The 18,463-nt window shown below is 37.3% G+C and overlaps 3 protein-coding genes across 4 annotated transcripts; 1 reads left to right on the forward strand and 2 right to left on the reverse strand.

Annotated features, from left to right (window-relative positions):
• Positions 1 to 9,240: 9,240 nt before the first annotated feature.
• LOC136235110 (pentatricopeptide repeat-containing protein At3g21470) lies at positions 9,241 to 11,267 on the forward strand. Its single transcript, XM_066024624.1, has one exon. The coding sequence runs from the start codon at positions 9,432 to 9,434 to the stop codon at positions 10,989 to 10,991; it is 1,560 nt and encodes a 519-aa protein (XP_065880696.1). The 5' UTR covers positions 9,241 to 9,431; the 3' UTR covers positions 10,992 to 11,267.
• Positions 11,268 to 11,416: 149 nt separating this feature from the next.
• On the reverse strand, positions 11,417 to 12,933 carry LOC136235114 (psbP domain-containing protein 4, chloroplastic). 2 transcript variants are annotated; one of them, XM_066024628.1, is made up of 5 exons: positions 12,463 to 12,930; positions 12,254 to 12,357; positions 12,041 to 12,152; positions 11,744 to 11,971; positions 11,417 to 11,656 (listed from the first exon to the last, which is right to left on the reverse strand). In XM_066024628.1, exons 1-5 carry the CDS (start codon positions 12,746 to 12,748, stop codon positions 11,592 to 11,594), a joined length of 795 nt encoding a protein of 264 aa, XP_065880700.1. In that variant the 5' UTR covers positions 12,749 to 12,930; the 3' UTR covers positions 11,417 to 11,591. The 2 variants fall into 2 exon arrangements, with proteins under 2 accessions (XP_065880700.1, XP_065880699.1); XM_066024627.1 differs by having other exon boundaries at positions 11,744 to 12,152; positions 12,463 to 12,933.
• A 294-nt stretch (positions 12,934 to 13,227) lies between these two features.
• Positions 13,228 to 18,262, reverse strand: LOC136235111 (probable beta-1,4-xylosyltransferase IRX10). Its single transcript, XM_066024625.1, has 8 exons — positions 17,064 to 18,262; positions 16,825 to 16,971; positions 16,679 to 16,743; positions 16,022 to 16,091; positions 14,850 to 15,068; positions 14,021 to 14,164; positions 13,798 to 13,933; positions 13,228 to 13,724 (listed from the first exon to the last, which is right to left on the reverse strand). The coding sequence occupies exons 1-8, from the start codon at positions 17,436 to 17,438 to the stop codon at positions 13,495 to 13,497; spliced, it is 1,386 nt and encodes a 461-aa protein (XP_065880697.1). The 5' UTR covers positions 17,439 to 18,262; the 3' UTR covers positions 13,228 to 13,494.
• Between the last annotated feature and the right edge of the window lie 201 nt (positions 18,263 to 18,463).

Here is an 18,463-nt window from a genome sequence, read left to right on the forward strand (position 1 = left end):
TAATTTCTAAGTTTTTCAACGGAAAATTAAAATTAAATATACAACTCAGAATTCGATTCTTCTCGAATTTTTAGAATTTTTTATTTTCATTTATTACAAGAATAAAACGACTGTAATGTAACTAATCTACAAAATCAAAAGATTAATTTTACCATAGTTTTGCACTACTACAACCGACCAATTAAAATTGTTGGGCGAGTCATTTTATAGAAAATGATTAATGTTTAAAAATTACATGCGATATTATTGTATTCATTAAATGTAATACTTTTAGAATATTTTAATTTTTTCTCAAATGTGATGTCGTTTTCGGAAGATATTTTGCATTGAGTAGGCCATTGTAGAAACTCCTTAATAAAATTGAAAATTGAGGGTGAAAAAAAAATACTGAATTTTAAATATTTAATAGGGTTAAGGGGCAAAAATATCCCTAACGTTTTGGGTCAGAAGCAATTTTACCCCTAACGTCTAAAATGGTGCAATTTTGCCCCTAACGTTGGTAATTTGGGTCAATTTTAGACACTATTATAAAACACAGATATTTTTATTCATTATTTTGCACCAATTGCATATCAATTCATTTAAAAAAAAAGATTTCATGTTTTTTATAATTTAATAATAGAATTGAAAATTAATATTTATAAATTCGGTGAACTTTTTGATTTTTTTTTTCTAATTCGTACCAAAGACAATATATTTTTTTATTTTATTATTATTTTTTCACATCCCAACATATGTTTATGATTTGTTACTGATAAAATGACGCATGTGTGAAGTGTAGATGATAAGATTCATGACCGAGAAGACAGTTTGATGAATTATTTCTGCAATTGACTCAATTTATCAACGTTAGGGGTAAAATTGCTCTTGGCTACAAACGTTAGGGGTAAAATTGCACCATTTTAGACGTTAGGGGTAAAATTGCTCCTGACCCAAAACGTTAGGGGTATTTTTGCACCTTAACCCTATTTAATATAAAAATATTAGTTTTTTTAATAGATAAAAATATTAGTTGATAGTGTTTAATTTTAAATGTTAAGTTAAATATTTTGACTTATTATAAGTGATTTTTAACTTAATTGACTAATTTAAGCGATGGAGAAATCATTCTTATCGAATATACTTAAATTAAATAAATGTTTAACATTTTAATTTAAATGATTAAATAAGTTATCAAACAAGATTTTAGAGTCGAACGCCCTTCATGTGGTTTTCGCCTGCTGCGCTAGGGTTCTACTTGCGAGCTAGGGTTTGGCCGCCTTGTGGTGCAAGTCCCTTTTGTTTTCGTTTTTACTTCAACTCTTTCACTCATTCGTGTTGTTGCCTATCATAGTATCTCATGGCTGAATCCATAGATGCCCTTCTCTGAAAACTTAAGCTTACGGAGGAGGAGGAGGATATTGTCATTGAAATCTCTGCGAATTCCACTTCTTCTGCTACACAACCTCTTAATCTGGCGGGGAAGTTAATTTCTGTGAAGCCTTTGAATATAAAATCCATGGCCAACGCTTTCAACAACATTTGGAAGACGAATAAAGGATTTCACTTTAGTGAATGTGATGATAATGTCTTTATAATTGAATTCCAATCTTTTCGTGACAGATAACGGGTGTTGAAGGACTCTCATTGGCACTATCATAAGAATCTGGTGATTATATGGCAATTGAGGGATTGGATTTACTTTCTGAGTTAGATTTCTCTCACTGATGCTTCTAAGTTTGTATGTATGATGTTCTGCTTTCTTGCCATACGGAGGAGATAGTTTTCAAAATTGTCGATTGTCTATGGGAAATTGTAGTGTCTGATGATAATAAGATGAACGGTTGTGCACATTTTCTACGCGTGAAGGTTAATATGGACATTACTCAGCCTCTTTTATGTAGGGTTAAATTGAGAACATGAAGTGGTCAGGATAAATGGGTTAGTTTCCGATATGAAAAACTGCCAAATTTTTGCTATGCTTGTGGGATCATTAATCATGTCCATAAGGACTGTGAAGCTGAGATTGATTAAAAGGAGGACTTTTTTCACTACGATCCATCTCTTGGTGCCACACCAGTGGAAGTGAGACAGGTTGAATGTGGCGTCAAAATTACAAAGGAGACAGGAAAAGAGGATAGGGAGGGGCAGTAGTGATTATACGGAGGATCGAGTGTTCGTCGTGGCCTATTCTTGGGGGATCGTCAGTGTGCTTCCACTGAGGAGTCAGCTTTAGTTAGTTGCATTCCGGCTACGGGGGAGGTAGGGTTCACCAGGGACATGCAATTATGAGTGAAAATATTTCGAATGGGGAAGTTGCACGATTGGTGCATAATCTACAAGGTACAAAATTATTCGTGGATGAGGTGGACTCTTCCCTTAAAGAGTTACCAGTTGAGAATCGTCTGAAACTACACAGGGTGAAATTGAAACCTCTGACACGAGCTTCTAATCGAGGGACTGTGGGTGTCTCGGCAATGGCAGTCACTCACCAAGCTGAACTAAGTACAAAACACCAATTTGCTGATATGGAGGGGCTTGAACTGGAAACTGGAGGGGACAAATGCATGAGATTTAGTACTTATGACCACCAGAGGATGGAGGCCTATGACAGGCCCTGTCCTATATTATGAAAATATTAAGCTAGAACGTCCAAGATTTGGACAATGCATGGATGTTCTGAGCCCTCAAAAATGTCTTGAGGGTTAATTGTCTGGAAGTGTTCTTTCTCATGGAAACAAGGATGCGAAAGAACGGCATTCATTATTTACAGAATGTTTTTACTGATTTTAATGTATTTTTTTATTGACACCGTCGAGGCAAATGGGGGGGCTTGGGATATATGGCTGGTCGGAAGCTCAATTAAAGAAACATACTTGGGAGCTAATTGGTCATATTGGCAACCTAAACTCTCAACCACTACTTGCTTTTGGGGACTTTAACGAAATTTTGTGGAGCTCGAAGAAATAATGAGGTCGAGTCTATGATAACAGTTCAATGGCTGGATTTCATGAATGTTTGGAGCATTGTATCTCACCATTTTTTACAATGCACAACAGACCTTTACATGGTATAACCGCCAGTCGGTTGACGATGCTATTTGGGAAATTTTGGACCGGTTTCTTAATACACTCGTTTGGCATTAGTTGTACCCAACCACGATAAGAAGTACCCTCTCTCATTTTTGTTTTGATCATAACCCGCTTCTCCTAAATACGAATGAGCCACATTCGAGTATAAATAAATGAAAATCGCATTATCGGTTCGAGAATCTGTGGGTTGGTGACCCAGGATGTCGAAGAATTATTTTGGAAGAGTGGAACTCGACTGCTTCTGTAGGCAAATCTTTCTGCGATAGATAGACAGCGGTGGCTCGGGATTTAGCGGGTTAGAATTGGACGAAGTTTTGATATATTGGGAGGCAGATCAAATTGATCACCAAGTGGCTAGAAGGTTTGCAGCGACAGGCTGACCCGTCAAAGTGTGAGCTAGAATCTGAGTTAGGTATACAATTAAGCAGTCTTTTCGAAAAGGAAAAAATAATATGGAGTCAACGGACGCGGACCGACTGGTTAAAATCAGGTGATCGGAATACCACTTATTTTCATGTTAAAGACTCTACTCGGCACTGTTATAATGTTATTAAACAGATTAAAAATTCAGATGGTGAATGGGTATCTAGCCAAGTAGATATTGCGGCAGTTATTTTCGGTTATTTTGAGGAAATATTCACTCTTCAGGTCCGAATGTGGGTACCGAGTTTATCCAGGCTATTGACGCAGTGCTCTTTTCTGATCAATATAATCTATTATGTAAATCGTTTACCCGTGAGGAGGTGGTCAAGGCACTGCAACATATAAACCTGCCAAAAGCCCTGGGCCCAAATGGTATGTCCTCTTGCTTTTATCAATCTTATTGGGATATTATTGGAGATGATGTTACACAGGTTGTGCTTAATTGCCTTAATTCTAGAATTATGCATGAATTGGTGAATCATAGGATGATTGCATTAATGCCTAAAATTAAGAATCTGGAAGCTGTGAAAGATCTTCATCCAATTGCTCTTTATAATGTGCTTTATAAGTTAATTTCCAAAACATTGGCAAATCGGTTAAAGCGGGTCTTACCAAGTATTAGTCATGGGTCACAATCTGCCTTTGTTCTAAGGAGACTCATTACTAACAATGTTATTATTGCCTTTGAAGCTTTTCATAGTATGAAAGGGCAATTAAAGGGAAAGAAAGGTAATTTTGCTATAAAGCTTGATATGAGCAAAGCATACGATAGGGTTGAGTGGAGTTTTCTTCGACTTATGATGGAACGAATTGGATTCCCTACCAAATTTATTGAGTTAATTATGCTTTGTGCAGTAGTGTTCACATGAACCTTAATGACCACTGTGGATTTGGTCATTCACCGTTAGATGTAGGTTGATTAAAATCCTAAGGTTGAAATTCAAAGCATCCTAAGGCTTAGATTTAATCAGCCAACATCTAATGGTGAATGACCAAATTGACATGGTCATCAAGGTCCATGTGAAAAATACCGATGCTTTTGTGTATCCTCTATTGCAATGTCTATTCGAATTAATGGTTTGCTCTTGAAGATTTTTTGTAGCCAACTCGAGGTCTTAGACGGGGAGATCTTATTTCTCCATATTTATTCCTCATATGTGTAGAAGGTCTTTCTGTTACTATTCGACATGCTGAATTTCAAGGAAAGCTTCATGGCATTAGGCTCGGTCGTAATAACTCTCCAAGTATTTCTCATTTGGTCTTCATTCATGATTCTCTTATTTTTGGCAAAGCTAACCTAGAGGAGGCATAAACAATAGCTACAATCTTACATGACTATGAGAAATCTTTGGGGCAAATGGTTAATTTTGATAAATCAAAAATTTTTTTCAGTAGTGGAGTGCCTGAAGCAATAAGATACCAACTTTTATCAATGCTTCGTGTGAAGGAGACTAGAGGTCTGCCCCGATATCTTGGTCTTCCAACTATTGTGAGGAGGTCTAAGAAGGTTGTTTTTACGACAATTAAGGAAAGGATTTTACGATGTCTTGCAGGTTGGAAGGAGCAACTTTTATCTATTGGTGGTAAGGAGATTCTAATCAAAATAGTGGTCCAAGCTATCCCGCAATATGTGATGTCATGTTTCCTTCTTCCCGATTCTTTTTGCTTGAATATTCAATACCTAATTAGTCGTTTCTGGTGGGGTGGTAACAAAGAAAAATGCCCTTTTGTATTGGCTATCATGGGAAGCAATGTGTCACTCTAAGGAAGATAGATGATTGGGTTTTCGTTGGCTTAAGTGTTTTGATTTGGTCCTAGTTGCTAAGCAATATTGGTGGCTTTTGAAATTTCCTGAGTCTATTTGTGCCTGTGTGATAAAGGCCAAATATTTTCCTCGTTCCTCTTTTTTGGATACACCGCTTAGTGCTAATCCTAGTTTCTTTTGGCGTGGTGTGTGTGCGTCTCATGCTCTATTGTGTAAGGGGATGATGCAGAGGGTGGGAGGCGGTACTCAGATATGGATTTGGGAAGATAACTAGGTGTTCGGACTTAATGCCAAACGTCTACTGATTAATTTGCAGACTCTGTGTTCGACAATGGTAAGTGAGTTAATCCAAACGGACAGATGCAAGTGGAGCTTTGAGGTGTTGGCTAGGTATTTTGTGCTGTCAGAACAGGTGGAGATCAGGAACTGAGTTTTCGACGTCCGATGGACGACCGCTACTGGGGATTGACAAGGACTAGGGAATTCTTGGTTAAATCGACATACTGCCTAGCAAAACAGACCCGTTCTAGCATCGTGGGCAGCGTTTCATCTTCAGGGACAGGTGACAAATCTGTTTGGAAGCATATGTGGGCTTCAAAAATTCCACTGAAGATCCGCCATTTTCTGTGGAAATTGATTAAGAATATATTTCCTACAAATGCCTCGATTGTGAAACGGGGAGTGCGGTGCTTGGAAGCATGTGTATGGTGTCTTTCGTCTTTTAAAGACGGACTCCATACAATTAAGTTATGCAAGGCGAATAAACTTGTATCGAAGAATATTGGTCTGCCATACCTGATTGACAAGTTCGAGGCTCTAGATACATTTTCCTAGGTGCAGATGTGCTTGGAGCGGCTTACTAAGTAGGATTTTGTTCTGGCAGCTTTGTCAGGGAGTGGCAATTGAGCCTTGCTAGTAATCCATGCTGGCCTCCTGACACTTTGATCCTTGACCCTTATAAGATTTGGTATCCATCCCTGCAAGGCATTACTAAAATTAATTGTGATGCCTCGTTATAGGAGAATGGTCTTGTCTCAGGGGTCAGATTAATAGCTTTGGACGGGGAGAGAAAAGTGATAGCATTGGTTGGTATCCCGTTAGTGCCTTGTTTTTTGGTTCAGGCATCGAAACTTTAAGCAATAATGGTGGGGCTAAAGTTGGCTTGGGACTATTTTTTCACTCATATCTATATTGAGTTTGGCGTCCAAATCGTCATTGATACTTTATTGCAGAAATGTATTCCACAAGCATCATTGTGTTTTCTGTATGATGATGTTCTTAATTTTAGTTCGGGTTTTGAATCTTGTACGATTAATTTCACACATAGGGAAGGAAATGTACCGACTCATAGGATGGCAATTTGGGCCAGAGACTTCAATTCTCCTTTTGTGTTAACGGAGGATTGCTCGTCTACTATTTGGGACCTATTTGTAATAATGTTGCGAGGTTTTGATCTATGATAGTTTACATTTTTATTAAAAAAAATATCTTAAAGTCAATAAGAGATGGTGTATAAAATGATGTAAAGGAACTTGAGTGATTATATCATGTGAGGAATCAGGGGATCAAAATCATCATTAAAGTTTATAATCATGATGAATTTAAGTCAATTGAACTTTATGTTGGGAATAAAGTGAAAATATTCCATGAAAATGAGGACGAGCAAAATAATCGATACAAATGATACTGATAATTTAATGTGGTTCACTCTTATGGGATACATCCACGGCCAAGCTCGAGATTAAATTCTTCCACTATAAAATAGTAGGCGTTCTCTAGACAAAAAAAGTTTATAGAGTTACAATAAAATAGTAGCAGTCGGGTGTTTCCCAGAAATGACTCCAAATAATTAGACTACCCTCTCAAGACTCTAAACTCTCCTAATTGGAGACCCTCAAAAACTCACAATAATAAAGATATGATTTCTTTCACTCTATTTTATTTGATTTATATAACCCATTGGGGTTTTATACTACCAAAGAGTCACAACTAACAAGAACAATTATTGTTCTTGTTGATTTAAGTGGGGTGACACTGATAAGTTTTTAATTTTTTAAAAAAATATTTACAAATTAAATAAATGGTCTTTTATTAATTGGGACTATAAACTAACAATTCTCCTCCTTCTGATTACTTGAGGGTCTTTGTTTCCCCTGCAGTTATTCGACAGTATTCGAACTTCTCCCTTGGTAAGATCTTCGTTAACATGTCTGATCCATTTTCATCTGTATGAATCTTATCAAACTGTAATAGCTTCATTTCCAACACATCCCTGATCTAATGATATCTCACATCAATATGCTTTGATCTGGAATAGAAAGAGGGATTCATTCCAAGATTAATAGCACCCCGACTGTCAGAAAATAGCCGGTACTTTTCTTTGTGAAAGGGAAGTTCATTGAAGAATTTTTTCATCTATAACAACTTTTTGCACGCTTCCATTGCTGCGATGAATTCTGCTTCAGTTGTGGAAATTGCTATACACTTATGTAGTCTCGACTGCCATGATACAACTCCTCTTGTAAATGTAATCATGTAACCTAATGTAGACTTCCTTATGTCAGTATCGCTAGCCATATATGCATCTATGTAGCCAACTAGCACATGCTTGGTATCTCCAAAATATAAGCACATTTTGGAAGTACTGTGAAGATAACTGAATATCCATTTGACAGCTTCCCATTGTTCATTTCCTGTATTTGAAAGGAATCTACTCACGACACCAAATGCATGTGCAATATCTAGTCGTATGCATACCATGGCGTACGTTAGACTTCCAATTGCCATATGAAACTTTTCTCATTTCTTCCTTCTCTTTCTCAATAAAAGGGCTCTGTTTGAAACTGAGTTTAAAATGATTAGCAAGATGACAACTAACCATTTTAGTTTTATCCATATTGAACCATTGAAGTACTTTCTCAATGTACTTCTCCTACGATAACTATATCTTCTTGGCGCTTCTGTCTCGAATGGTTCTCATGCCAAGAATCTGTTTTGATGGCCCCAAGTCTTTCATGGAAAAAGACTTGCTCAATTGTTTCTTCAGATTGTTAATTCTGGAAATATTCTTGCCAACAATCAACATGTCGTCCATATAGAGCAATAAAACCATAAAATCATCATCAAAGAATTTTTATGGGGATTAGTGAAGCATGCGAATGTAAATGTGCAGGAAAAATGATGATTTTACTTCGCGAATCGATGTTTTCGCGAAGTCTGCGAGGTCTGAAACGTGACGATCTACGTCGCATATCGATGCTTTCGCGAAGTCTACGAGTGAAATCATGAACTTTTCTACTCGCAGACTTCGCGAACTAATCGATTCGCGAAGTAGATCGACACGTTTCAAGCTCTTTCTCTTCGCAGATCTTCGCGAAATCATCGACTACGCGAAGTGATTTCCTGGAAAAACGCAGAAGAAACAGCAGCTACTTACATTTTTCACGCCTTTCACCCTTAAAAGCAATAATAACAATATGATAAACTGGAAAAAAACGATGGAAATAACGTAGAATAACCATTTCATTGATGGTAATAATAAGAAAGAAACCAAGTAACGAGCAGGAACAGGAAGATGAAGAACCATGGCTTTGTTTTCTAGGATTAGGAAGTTGCAGAATCAAGAGATGAAAAGAGGAAAAAGAGAAATACATTGTGATTTGGAGAAATGGTGCAGATTTCGTGTAATTTAAAGGAAGATAGGAAGATCAAAAGTCTTGGAATCATTAATGGAGGAGCCAACTGTTTTGCGTAACCAAGGAGAAGAGGTGAGCGACCGTTCGCGTTGGAGGAAGTGGGAAGGTTAGGATTATTATGGGAAAGTCATACAAAAACATTTTAGATATGTAGTAGGTTGGGTAAATGGACCTTCCATTTGACCTAGTTTTGTAATTTACCCTTCTCCAAGTGGGATTTGATATCTTTCATTTTCATACCGAGGGTTTCAGATATTTCAATTGTTTGGTGAGTTCAATTTTTTCCTTCAGTTAACAATTTTCACTTGGATTATATTTTGGCATGATAATTACTCTGAAGAGTTGTCAATTTAACTTATTATATTTAGGAAAATTCAAATTGAAAGAGTCGAAATGTTATAAAAAAATCCAATGAACATCTGAAAAAACATTTTATAAAAGAAGTTGGGATAGTAGGGAGTTGTTTGCGAAATTGAGATGAGACCAAATGAACCAAATTGGTATTGGCTTATAAAGAAACATATCTTCCAAGGATCAGTGACAGATGCCTTTCTTGTATATAAGCAAATTCGCTTCAATGGAGTTTACATACTGGGTTTAGTCCCTCTTCTTCTCAAGGCCTGTGCCTCTGCCTCTATTGTTAAACATGGCAACTCTTTGCATGGTGAGGCAATCAAGAATGGGGTTGATTTTGATTTAATCATCGGAACTTCGTTGGTTGACATGTACGCTAAATTCGGGGCTTTGTCTGATTCGCGTAAAATGTTTGATTATATGCCTGAAAGAAATGTTGTTACTTGGAATGCCATGATTCTTGGATGCATTAGAAATGGAGATATGAAATGTGCCTCATTCTTGTTCGACCAAATGCCTCAAAGAACAGAGGTCACTTGGAATCAGATGATTCATGGGTTCGCCAGGACTGGAGATTTCATTTCTGCTAGGTGTATGTTCGACCATGTACCGCCTGACTTGAAGAATGTGGTGACATGGACTGTAATGGTTGATGGCTATGCAACCAAAGGACGCATGTCAGATGCAAGGTTAATTTTTGAAGATATGTCAGAGAGGAACTTCTTTGCTTGGTCATCCATGATTTCTGGCTATTGTAGGATAGGCGATGTGAAGGAGGCCAAGGCCATTTTTGATCGAATTCCAGTTAAAAATTTAGTAAATTGGAATTCTTTGATTTGTGGGTATGCACAAAATGGATTTTGTGAGGAAGCCCTGGAAACATTTGGAAACATGCAAGAAGATGGCTTTGAACCAGATGAAATTACAGCTGTGGGTGTTTTATCTGCTTGTGCTCAACTGGGTCAGTTGAATGTTGGTAAAGATATTCACCAAATGCTGTGTCGTAAAGGGATCAAACTTAATCAGTTCATTGTGAATGCGTTGGTTGACATGTATGCAAAATGTGGTGATTTAACTAGAGCACAATCAATCTTTGATGGGATCACCTGTAAGAACAGTGCTTGTTGGAATTCAATCATATCAGGTTTTGGCATTCATGGGAAGTGCAAACAAGCTCTTGAGTTTTTCAGGAGGATGGAACACTCAAATCAGAAACCTAATGAGATAACATTTCTATCTCTTCTCTCAGCTTGTGCACATGGTGGATTTGTAGATGAAGGTTTAGAGATTTTCTTCAAGATGCAGAAATGCGGTTTAGCAGCAAGCATTAAGCATTATGGCTGCGTGGTTGATCTTCTTGGACGTGCTGGAAGATTGCAAGATGCTTATGATCTGATTCAAAATATGCCAATGACACCAAATGATGCAGTTTGGGGTTCATTACTCGGAGCTTGTCGACTTCATTCTGATATGAATATGGTAAATAAGGTGCTGGAAGAGATTAACAGACAACCTTGCACTATAGATTCCGACAATGATTCACATTGTGTGCTGCTGTCAAATATATATGCTGCTTCTGATAGTTGGGAGAAAGCTGAAAGAATGAGGATGGTAATGATGAATCAAGGGCTTCCAAAGACTCCCGGACGAAGTTCACTCATGCTTATCAATGCAGAACAATAGTTTCATACAGGTATGGATGCATTAAGTCAAGTAATAGCCATTTTTCAGTGAAATGACACTGAACCGAGTTATATAACTGAAAGACAGTGGTGAAGGATGTGATTCAGCCTCTATTTTTCCCAGAACAACAAAGAAAATTGAGGAATCTAGGGCTTTAAAATTTTAGGCCTCTCCTTGATATATGCCATTATGTGAAAGAGAAGTATGAACAAGATAGGGAAACACATAATCAAACGCAGAAACCAACTCTGGAACTGTGACGAACCATTGATGATTGCTTAAGAGTTCCCTTGGTTCTTTAGGCTTCCAAATTTCAGGCTTTGGTGAGACCCAGATGTTCTGCAACTGACTATGAGATGAAGATGGAATGATCAAGCAGCTAGAACTAGAAATGTAACAAGCCACTGCACATAGTCTCGGGAGAGTTCATCTGAAGTATTGATTATATATTTTGTAAATATGATTCTGATACATTATAAATACACTTTGTTCAGTCTGAAAGGAGATATTAAATAAGTAGTTTTGTAGTCAGGGCATTCTCCCTATCTATTCATTGTTTTGCCTGAATATTACATAAATGAGTTGCATACTAATTCAGAATTAGACCACACGGAATGACTCGGCTATTTTCTTCAAGTCCTTGTAGTGCCTTTTCCACTGAAGACCTGCAATTATTTTAGAAAGTATGGTTAATTCATATAGCCAACAAAACAATTCATGGCTAATGACAAGAAGATTTATAACTCGTTTACCATTCCCAGTTACAGCGAATAAGTAGAGGCGATTTCCAGCAGCAGTTGCAGTGATTAGTACATGAGGTGGTTCTAGCTCAAACTGGTAATACATTCTTCCAGAATGTTGTGTTACATCAGTACTCAGAACCTTCCCTTCAACATTTTCTCCTATCACTTCTGGCCCAAATGCATTGATCACTTTCTCCGGAGGTCCAATGCGTTCAATTGTGGCATTGTCACCCAGATCTGCAAAACAAATAAATAGCAACATAATAAAGAGGAATTTGAGGAGGCAATCAAAGAATTGAAACTCACTATCTGCAAATCTTAGAACAGGTGCAACAATAACAAATAAGCGTCCTTCCTTGGCGCTGGCAAATCTCAAATCAATCTCTGTGCCACCAAGATCAGCTATTGATACTGGAACCTTTTCGTGACAAAGACAGACAGACAGACAGACAGAGAATTAATTTAGGGAGTTGAAAAGAGGTGCAAAGAGATTTGAAGGGATAATGGCAATGGGATTACCTCTTCCCAATCTTGAGGAAGTTTGAAGGAGTAAGGGATTATTGGACTCCATCCCACACCATGGCCCCCTGATTTTTCATCTGGCCTGCGATATGTCCTCCACCCTGTCTGAGCATGTTTTGCATAATCAACTTCTTAAATGAAGAAATACACCTCTCAAAGGTATTAAAGGACGGAACTATATTATAAGTTGAAAAATGAAAACTAACCTTGTTCGTCTGGTTCAGATAAACCAGGGATCCTTCCAGCTAGAGGGCCTTGTTTCACAGCTGCCATTGCCAATCCCTCTATTGGAAATCTCAAAACTGCAGATGAAACCAATGAAATACCAGAAACCAAAACCCATCTTCTCTCTGAAAATTTCTCATTTTCTCCCTCCACAAGGCCAGTTGATTTAGCTCTGCATATACCACTTTCTGTTGAAGAATAAGCAAGTATTTGATGATGATGGTATATCCTTGGAAAGCTACAGCTACTGAACAAGCTAGTTCCCATCTCCTACACCTTTGACACGAGTTAGAGATGAGAGTATAGTATATACTCACTTTCCAGCACAAGAATTCGTGAGAAGATCTGAGATTAACAAGCGCTGGTTTTGTTTTGTGGATGTGATGTGCGATAACTGTGCTCTCTTTTTTGTATGAAAATATGTGATTCTGACTTCACGCGTGGCATTCTTATATCTTTTATGACGGGTATTCTTCTTATTTAAACAATTGAGGATGATTTAGTAATTTAGTAATGGAATTCGAGATAAAAAAAAAAAAAGTATAAATTAGTAATTTGACTTGGTTCGTCAGCATGAGTTACGATTTAGAAGAAAATACAAGGCAGCCCCCATCTCACAATTTGCTTTTCATTCGATCTTTTGTCAAAAGCCCAAAAACAAATTCTCTAAAACTGCAGCTATAGTATAGCATATTAGGCTTCCACCATATATGGAAATCAAAGACAGCTCCAAAGATGAAAAAGGCAAAGGCATAACTGAAGTTCATAAAAAAGATCAGAAGAATGAATCAATAAACCTGTGTAATTCCGTATAATACAATTTGCCATTATGATCATACAGTTTCTCTACGTTGGTGTGTCAAGAACCCTACACATTGCATATAAATTTAACTCCCTACAAAAACGTTCTACAGCCTGACTTAGTGGCATTGACAAAAATATAGAAATTTTACAGCCGCAGTAAGCACCCAGATATACAAGTACTCATAAGTGATTCCAATAGGCACTAGTTTTCATGGAAAATGAATGGGAGGCTTCCAGCTTGAGAATTCAACCAAATTTCGGTTCACAGTGGTTTGGTTGTGCAGCCAGAAAGTCTCAGTAGATTGGTGGAATTGCCTTACTTTTCTCTGAAGTTCCCACATTATTCCTTGCATAGCAGAACACTGCTCTGATTCAGGAGCATATACCCATAAACACCTTACTTGTCTTCCATTGGCTATCATTCTTTCTACATCTTCATCTGGGACACAAACAACATAACTTTCATGACTTCATTCTTGAGAAGATTGTTTAATATGTTTGCTGATTTTTACCTGGTATTGATTGCAGGTATTCCAAAAGTTCAAGGCCTATTCGGGTAGATGGCCATTTAATTGAAACCTGGCTGTAGTCAATAACATTTTGGAAAGGTAACTCTGCTTGATCTGATAATATAACTGGGACGCACTCCTGTTTAACAGACATATAACATTAATCAACTAGCTTTCATCATCACTAGTGTGCAAAAACAGACAAGAAAATGGGAGAGAAAGAGACCACAAAAAATGACTCGTAAAACCGAAGTGTCCAAGAAGACTCTCCGCGTGGTGCAAGGCAGAATTTGGCATTCCTTAAGTGTTGAAAATATTCCAACCTCCCAAGTTTGTCAGGGCCACTGAACTTCAACTCCGGAGATTCCAACTGTTCACAATGTAAAAATACATAATGTTATTATCACTTCATAAACAAGCATGAGGAATTAAAATGATCATCATTGACAGTTTGCATGGCTATAACAGTAATTTTCATTTGTTCTGACTACACATGAACATCTAGCGATGTTCCCTAAGATGCCAGCTTAAGGAACACATGAGCACCGTGTGGTCTTGCCAATTTAATCACAGCTTTAATAACTGCCAGTGCATATGATGAAGAAATGTACTGCAAATTAAAAATCTTCTTTGGAAAGCCAGAATAGAAAATTAGAAGATAACCATCAGAGTTATTGTATAAAACCTAATTTAGATTCCAACAGGTTAAAAATTTCTTTGGAAAGCCAAAATAGAAAATGAGAAGATAAGCATCAGAGTTATTGTAGAGAACCTAATTTCGATTCCAACAGGCAGGTGAAAGTTTAAACTCTTTTATATGCATCCAACCAAGTACACTTCATAAGTGGGAAATAAAGGATCGGAGAAGAAGACTTCTGAAGTGGACAATGTCGGATGCATAAAAAATAGTTACTTTCACCTGCCAGTTGGCTTTCAAAGAAATAAGCACTTAATGTATTAATTTTAAGTGCTGCATTTAAGTTAACATTAGTCAACTTTAATTTCTGCACATGGAGATAGAGATGATCAAGAATGACTCAATGAATATAATATACCTTATCTGGATATTGCTTTGAAAGCTCTATTAATTTAAGACGACCAATTTTCCCTTGTGCTCGACCTAAATAATTTGCCAAGTACTTCCTTTCTGATAATGGCAAAGGTTGAACCACAGTACTTCCTCTTCTTGTCATCCCATCCTCAACATTGCCAGGAATTATGATATCTTTCCATGTATTAAAAGCAGTGGTGTCTTTCTTATCAGTTCGATCCCCCTATACTAACACAGAAAGCAACATTCTTCAAGTCACACAAATACATGAATCAGTATTTTTAAGACTAGATGGCTTAATGAACTGGTCGGCCATCAGTGAAAACCAGACCAATCAGCTTCAACTGAACATCAAATTGGAGAGCATAGTTGTTAAAGGCGCACTAAGGCGCTAGTGGGTCCTGGATGGAGCCTAGGTGCAAGGCTCAGGCGAGCGCCTGATGAACAGAAGGCACAGAAAAAGAACCAAAAAAAAATAGATACAAAATATAATTATCAATATTTGATACTAATGTCACTAATACTCTATTATTAATTAAGACACAAGTTATGATGAACTAAAAAAACACACTTGTAACCACATAAAAATATAATATTAAACGTCAAAAACACGAAGTTAAGTGTTGACAACAGAGACCAAGATACTAGAATTGCAGCAGACTTCTGTTGGTTTCTTGCGTCGCACTGCAGAAGGAGCTCCTCTCCTGTACGTCTCTTACTCAAAACGCAGTAAAAAAAATTAAAAACCCAATAATTAATCAAAACGCAGAAGAGTCGCGCTTGAGGAGAGCCTGTGAAGCTCAGGCGAGAGAGCCTTTTAAACAGAGCCTTGCCTAGGACTTATTAGGCGCAGGACCTTGAGCCTTGCCTGAGGTGCGCCTTTAACAATTATGCTGGAGAGGATAGAAACACTTATTTTCTAATAGGTCCTAAATGATTTTCATAAGAACAAAAAATATGGAAAACTACCAAAAGAAATTCCAATTCAAGGATGCACGACGCAACACAAAGATGATATTTTATTTCTCTCAAAAAAAAGTGATGATATTTTATTTTGTATGCGTATGTGAGAGATAAAGTAGAGCTACTTTGCAAAGATAACTGAGTTCCTGATTTCACAAAACCGAATCATTTAAAGTCTTATTTTGGCCTAATACAAAAACCAAATATTAATACCTCGGGGGTAAGAATAATAGAACGATTTATGTACACTGCCCAAGATCTGAATAAATGAGCTCCAGCACCACTGCAAAGCAAAAAACACATACAAACAAAGTAAACTTATAATATTGGTCTAAATCATACATACAAAACAACTTGTCAGCACAAATTTACAATTATTCATGTTTGGGAAAACCATTGAAGCATGTGAACAATAAATGATAAAGAAACCTTCCTCCTTTCTAATAATTATTCTTAGGAAATAATGAAGAGCAAATCGACAGTCATGCTAATTGAGCATCTATGCACATACCACCTACATCTTTCCATAAGCAAAACCCTCTATGTTTAAATACAAAACTGGCAGAAGAAAATAAACGCAAGCAACAAGCATGTGTGTAAAATGACAGTAACTAAATATGAGCCTACTATGCCAGTAAATATCACAATTTTCCTCTCCTAAGAATGCCAACTACAACTCACTTTCCTTCCATCATGAAGTAGTTTATATTAATCTTGAATCTTAAAGGAAAGCAATTATACTTCATATCTCCATTCAGTATATATTAACGTTATATAACAAACAATGTAGATCAATCATCCAATGAACTCCACCACAATGCAACCATTCAGCCATTTCATTCATAAAATAGTCAACAAGGAATGACATACCTGGGGAATACAAAAATGTGGTCACGGCCTCCAGATCGCCTAAAGTACGGCATTTGATTTAGGACCTGATGGAAACAACATTTACAAAACAAAATAAGAAAACAATTCAGTAAATTATGAAAAAAAAAAGGGCGGGGGATATTCACCTTGACGTAAGTCTGGTTAATTTCTTTATCATTAAGACCTCCCATCATTCGAACACATTTAACATATGCTGGCACGAAGAACAAATCAGCATCTTCTTTCTTTCTTGTTCTAAATCTCGAATTAAGAAGCAGCTTATGTATCTTAACCTAAAATTATAGTGCACAATTGAAACAGCCGTAATAATTACATGCATTACTCTACAATTAGCATCAATTACAATGACCTGCAACTAAATTACCTGAGTACCCCACTGGCCTTTAACGCAAGCATCGGCAGAGATTTTTCCCTCTCTGCCGCGAAGCAGCTCTTTCAATCCGTCAATCTCGTGCTCTTCGTAGACATAGATCTTAATAGCGAGATGGATTCCGTACCCTCTTTGAGGCCACATAAGAGATCCATCGCTGGTAACATGGACAAGGCTCTTCGACTGTGATGACAAGTCGTAGTTGGAGGAGGAGTAAGGAGTGCAGGTGGAAAATGACTGGTCGAAGAGACGAGTGAGAAGGAAGGTGGCGGCGACAAGAAGGAGGGCGCCGATCTGGTGAGTGCGCGTGCAAGGCGGAGTCTGGTGGTGAGCTGTGAAGATTCTAGCTCTGTTGTTCAAGCTGCCCATGAGGGAGGTGCTTTTCTGGAGCCACAACTGATATGTATCCGTAACTGCCGATTACCATATGCTGACTGATGAACAATTATTTTTTTGGTGAACACTGATGAACAATTATTACTTAGCCATTTCTTTTCCTATGGATTGAGGAAATAACTACAGCGGCGAGTAAAAACCAACGCTAGGAAGGAAGAGCTTCACAAATTAGCCGAAACAATAGGGTAATAGAAAATAGGTTAATTACAAATCTAGTAGGCATAAAGCCCACTTGACACCTTAAACTATGTAATCAAACTCAATTAGCTCCTCATACTCCTCAAATCACCAAATGAGTCCCTGTACTACTTCTAGATTGTTAATCAATCTCTTCTTTTAACTTCTCTGTTCTGCCTTCTTTCCCGTTGGCTTCTCCGACTGTCTTTATACTTGCCCTTCTAGACATTTTCTCTATTTTCCCCATCTCGAATCCAAAAATCAAAGTAACAACTGCAATGATTTTCAAAATCATTTCTCTTAGCTATATATTAGTTGATTAACACGAAATTTTTTAGTCAGAACAAAGGCAGAGAGATGGAAGGTACTGCCAATGGAAAATAACTTAAGGTTCGAATTTTGCATACTCGTTTGGTTTCTTGAGTTTAATAAAAATGAAAATTAAAAACCAAATTAAAATTTAGACAAGTATGAGGGTGCCAATTGTTATTCCCAAAAAATGAAAATGCAAGGTCTTCATCTTTATCTACATATAAAGAGGTTGTACTTATATTCCAGAAAATAATAAAGAGAAAAGGAAGGTTGGGTTTAGATAGAAATCAAAGGCAGGATTACAAGTTGGAGAAGCTTAGGGAGAAGAAGACAGAACAGAGGAGCTAAGACAAGGGGTTGATTAACCATCCACAAGTAGTATAGGGACCTATTTGGTGATTTGAAGAGTATGAGGTGATAATTGATTTTAGTTGTAAAGTTTAGGGGGCAAATGGGCTTTATGCCAATCTAATATCTAGGCAAAGGATAATTGTACACTTTTTATTTTT

The sequence above is a fragment of the Euphorbia lathyris genome, chromosome 7, assembly GCF_963576675.1.
Source record: "Euphorbia lathyris chromosome 7, ddEupLath1.1, whole genome shotgun sequence".
Lineage (NCBI taxonomy): Eukaryota > Viridiplantae > Streptophyta > Magnoliopsida > Malpighiales > Euphorbiaceae > Euphorbia > Euphorbia lathyris.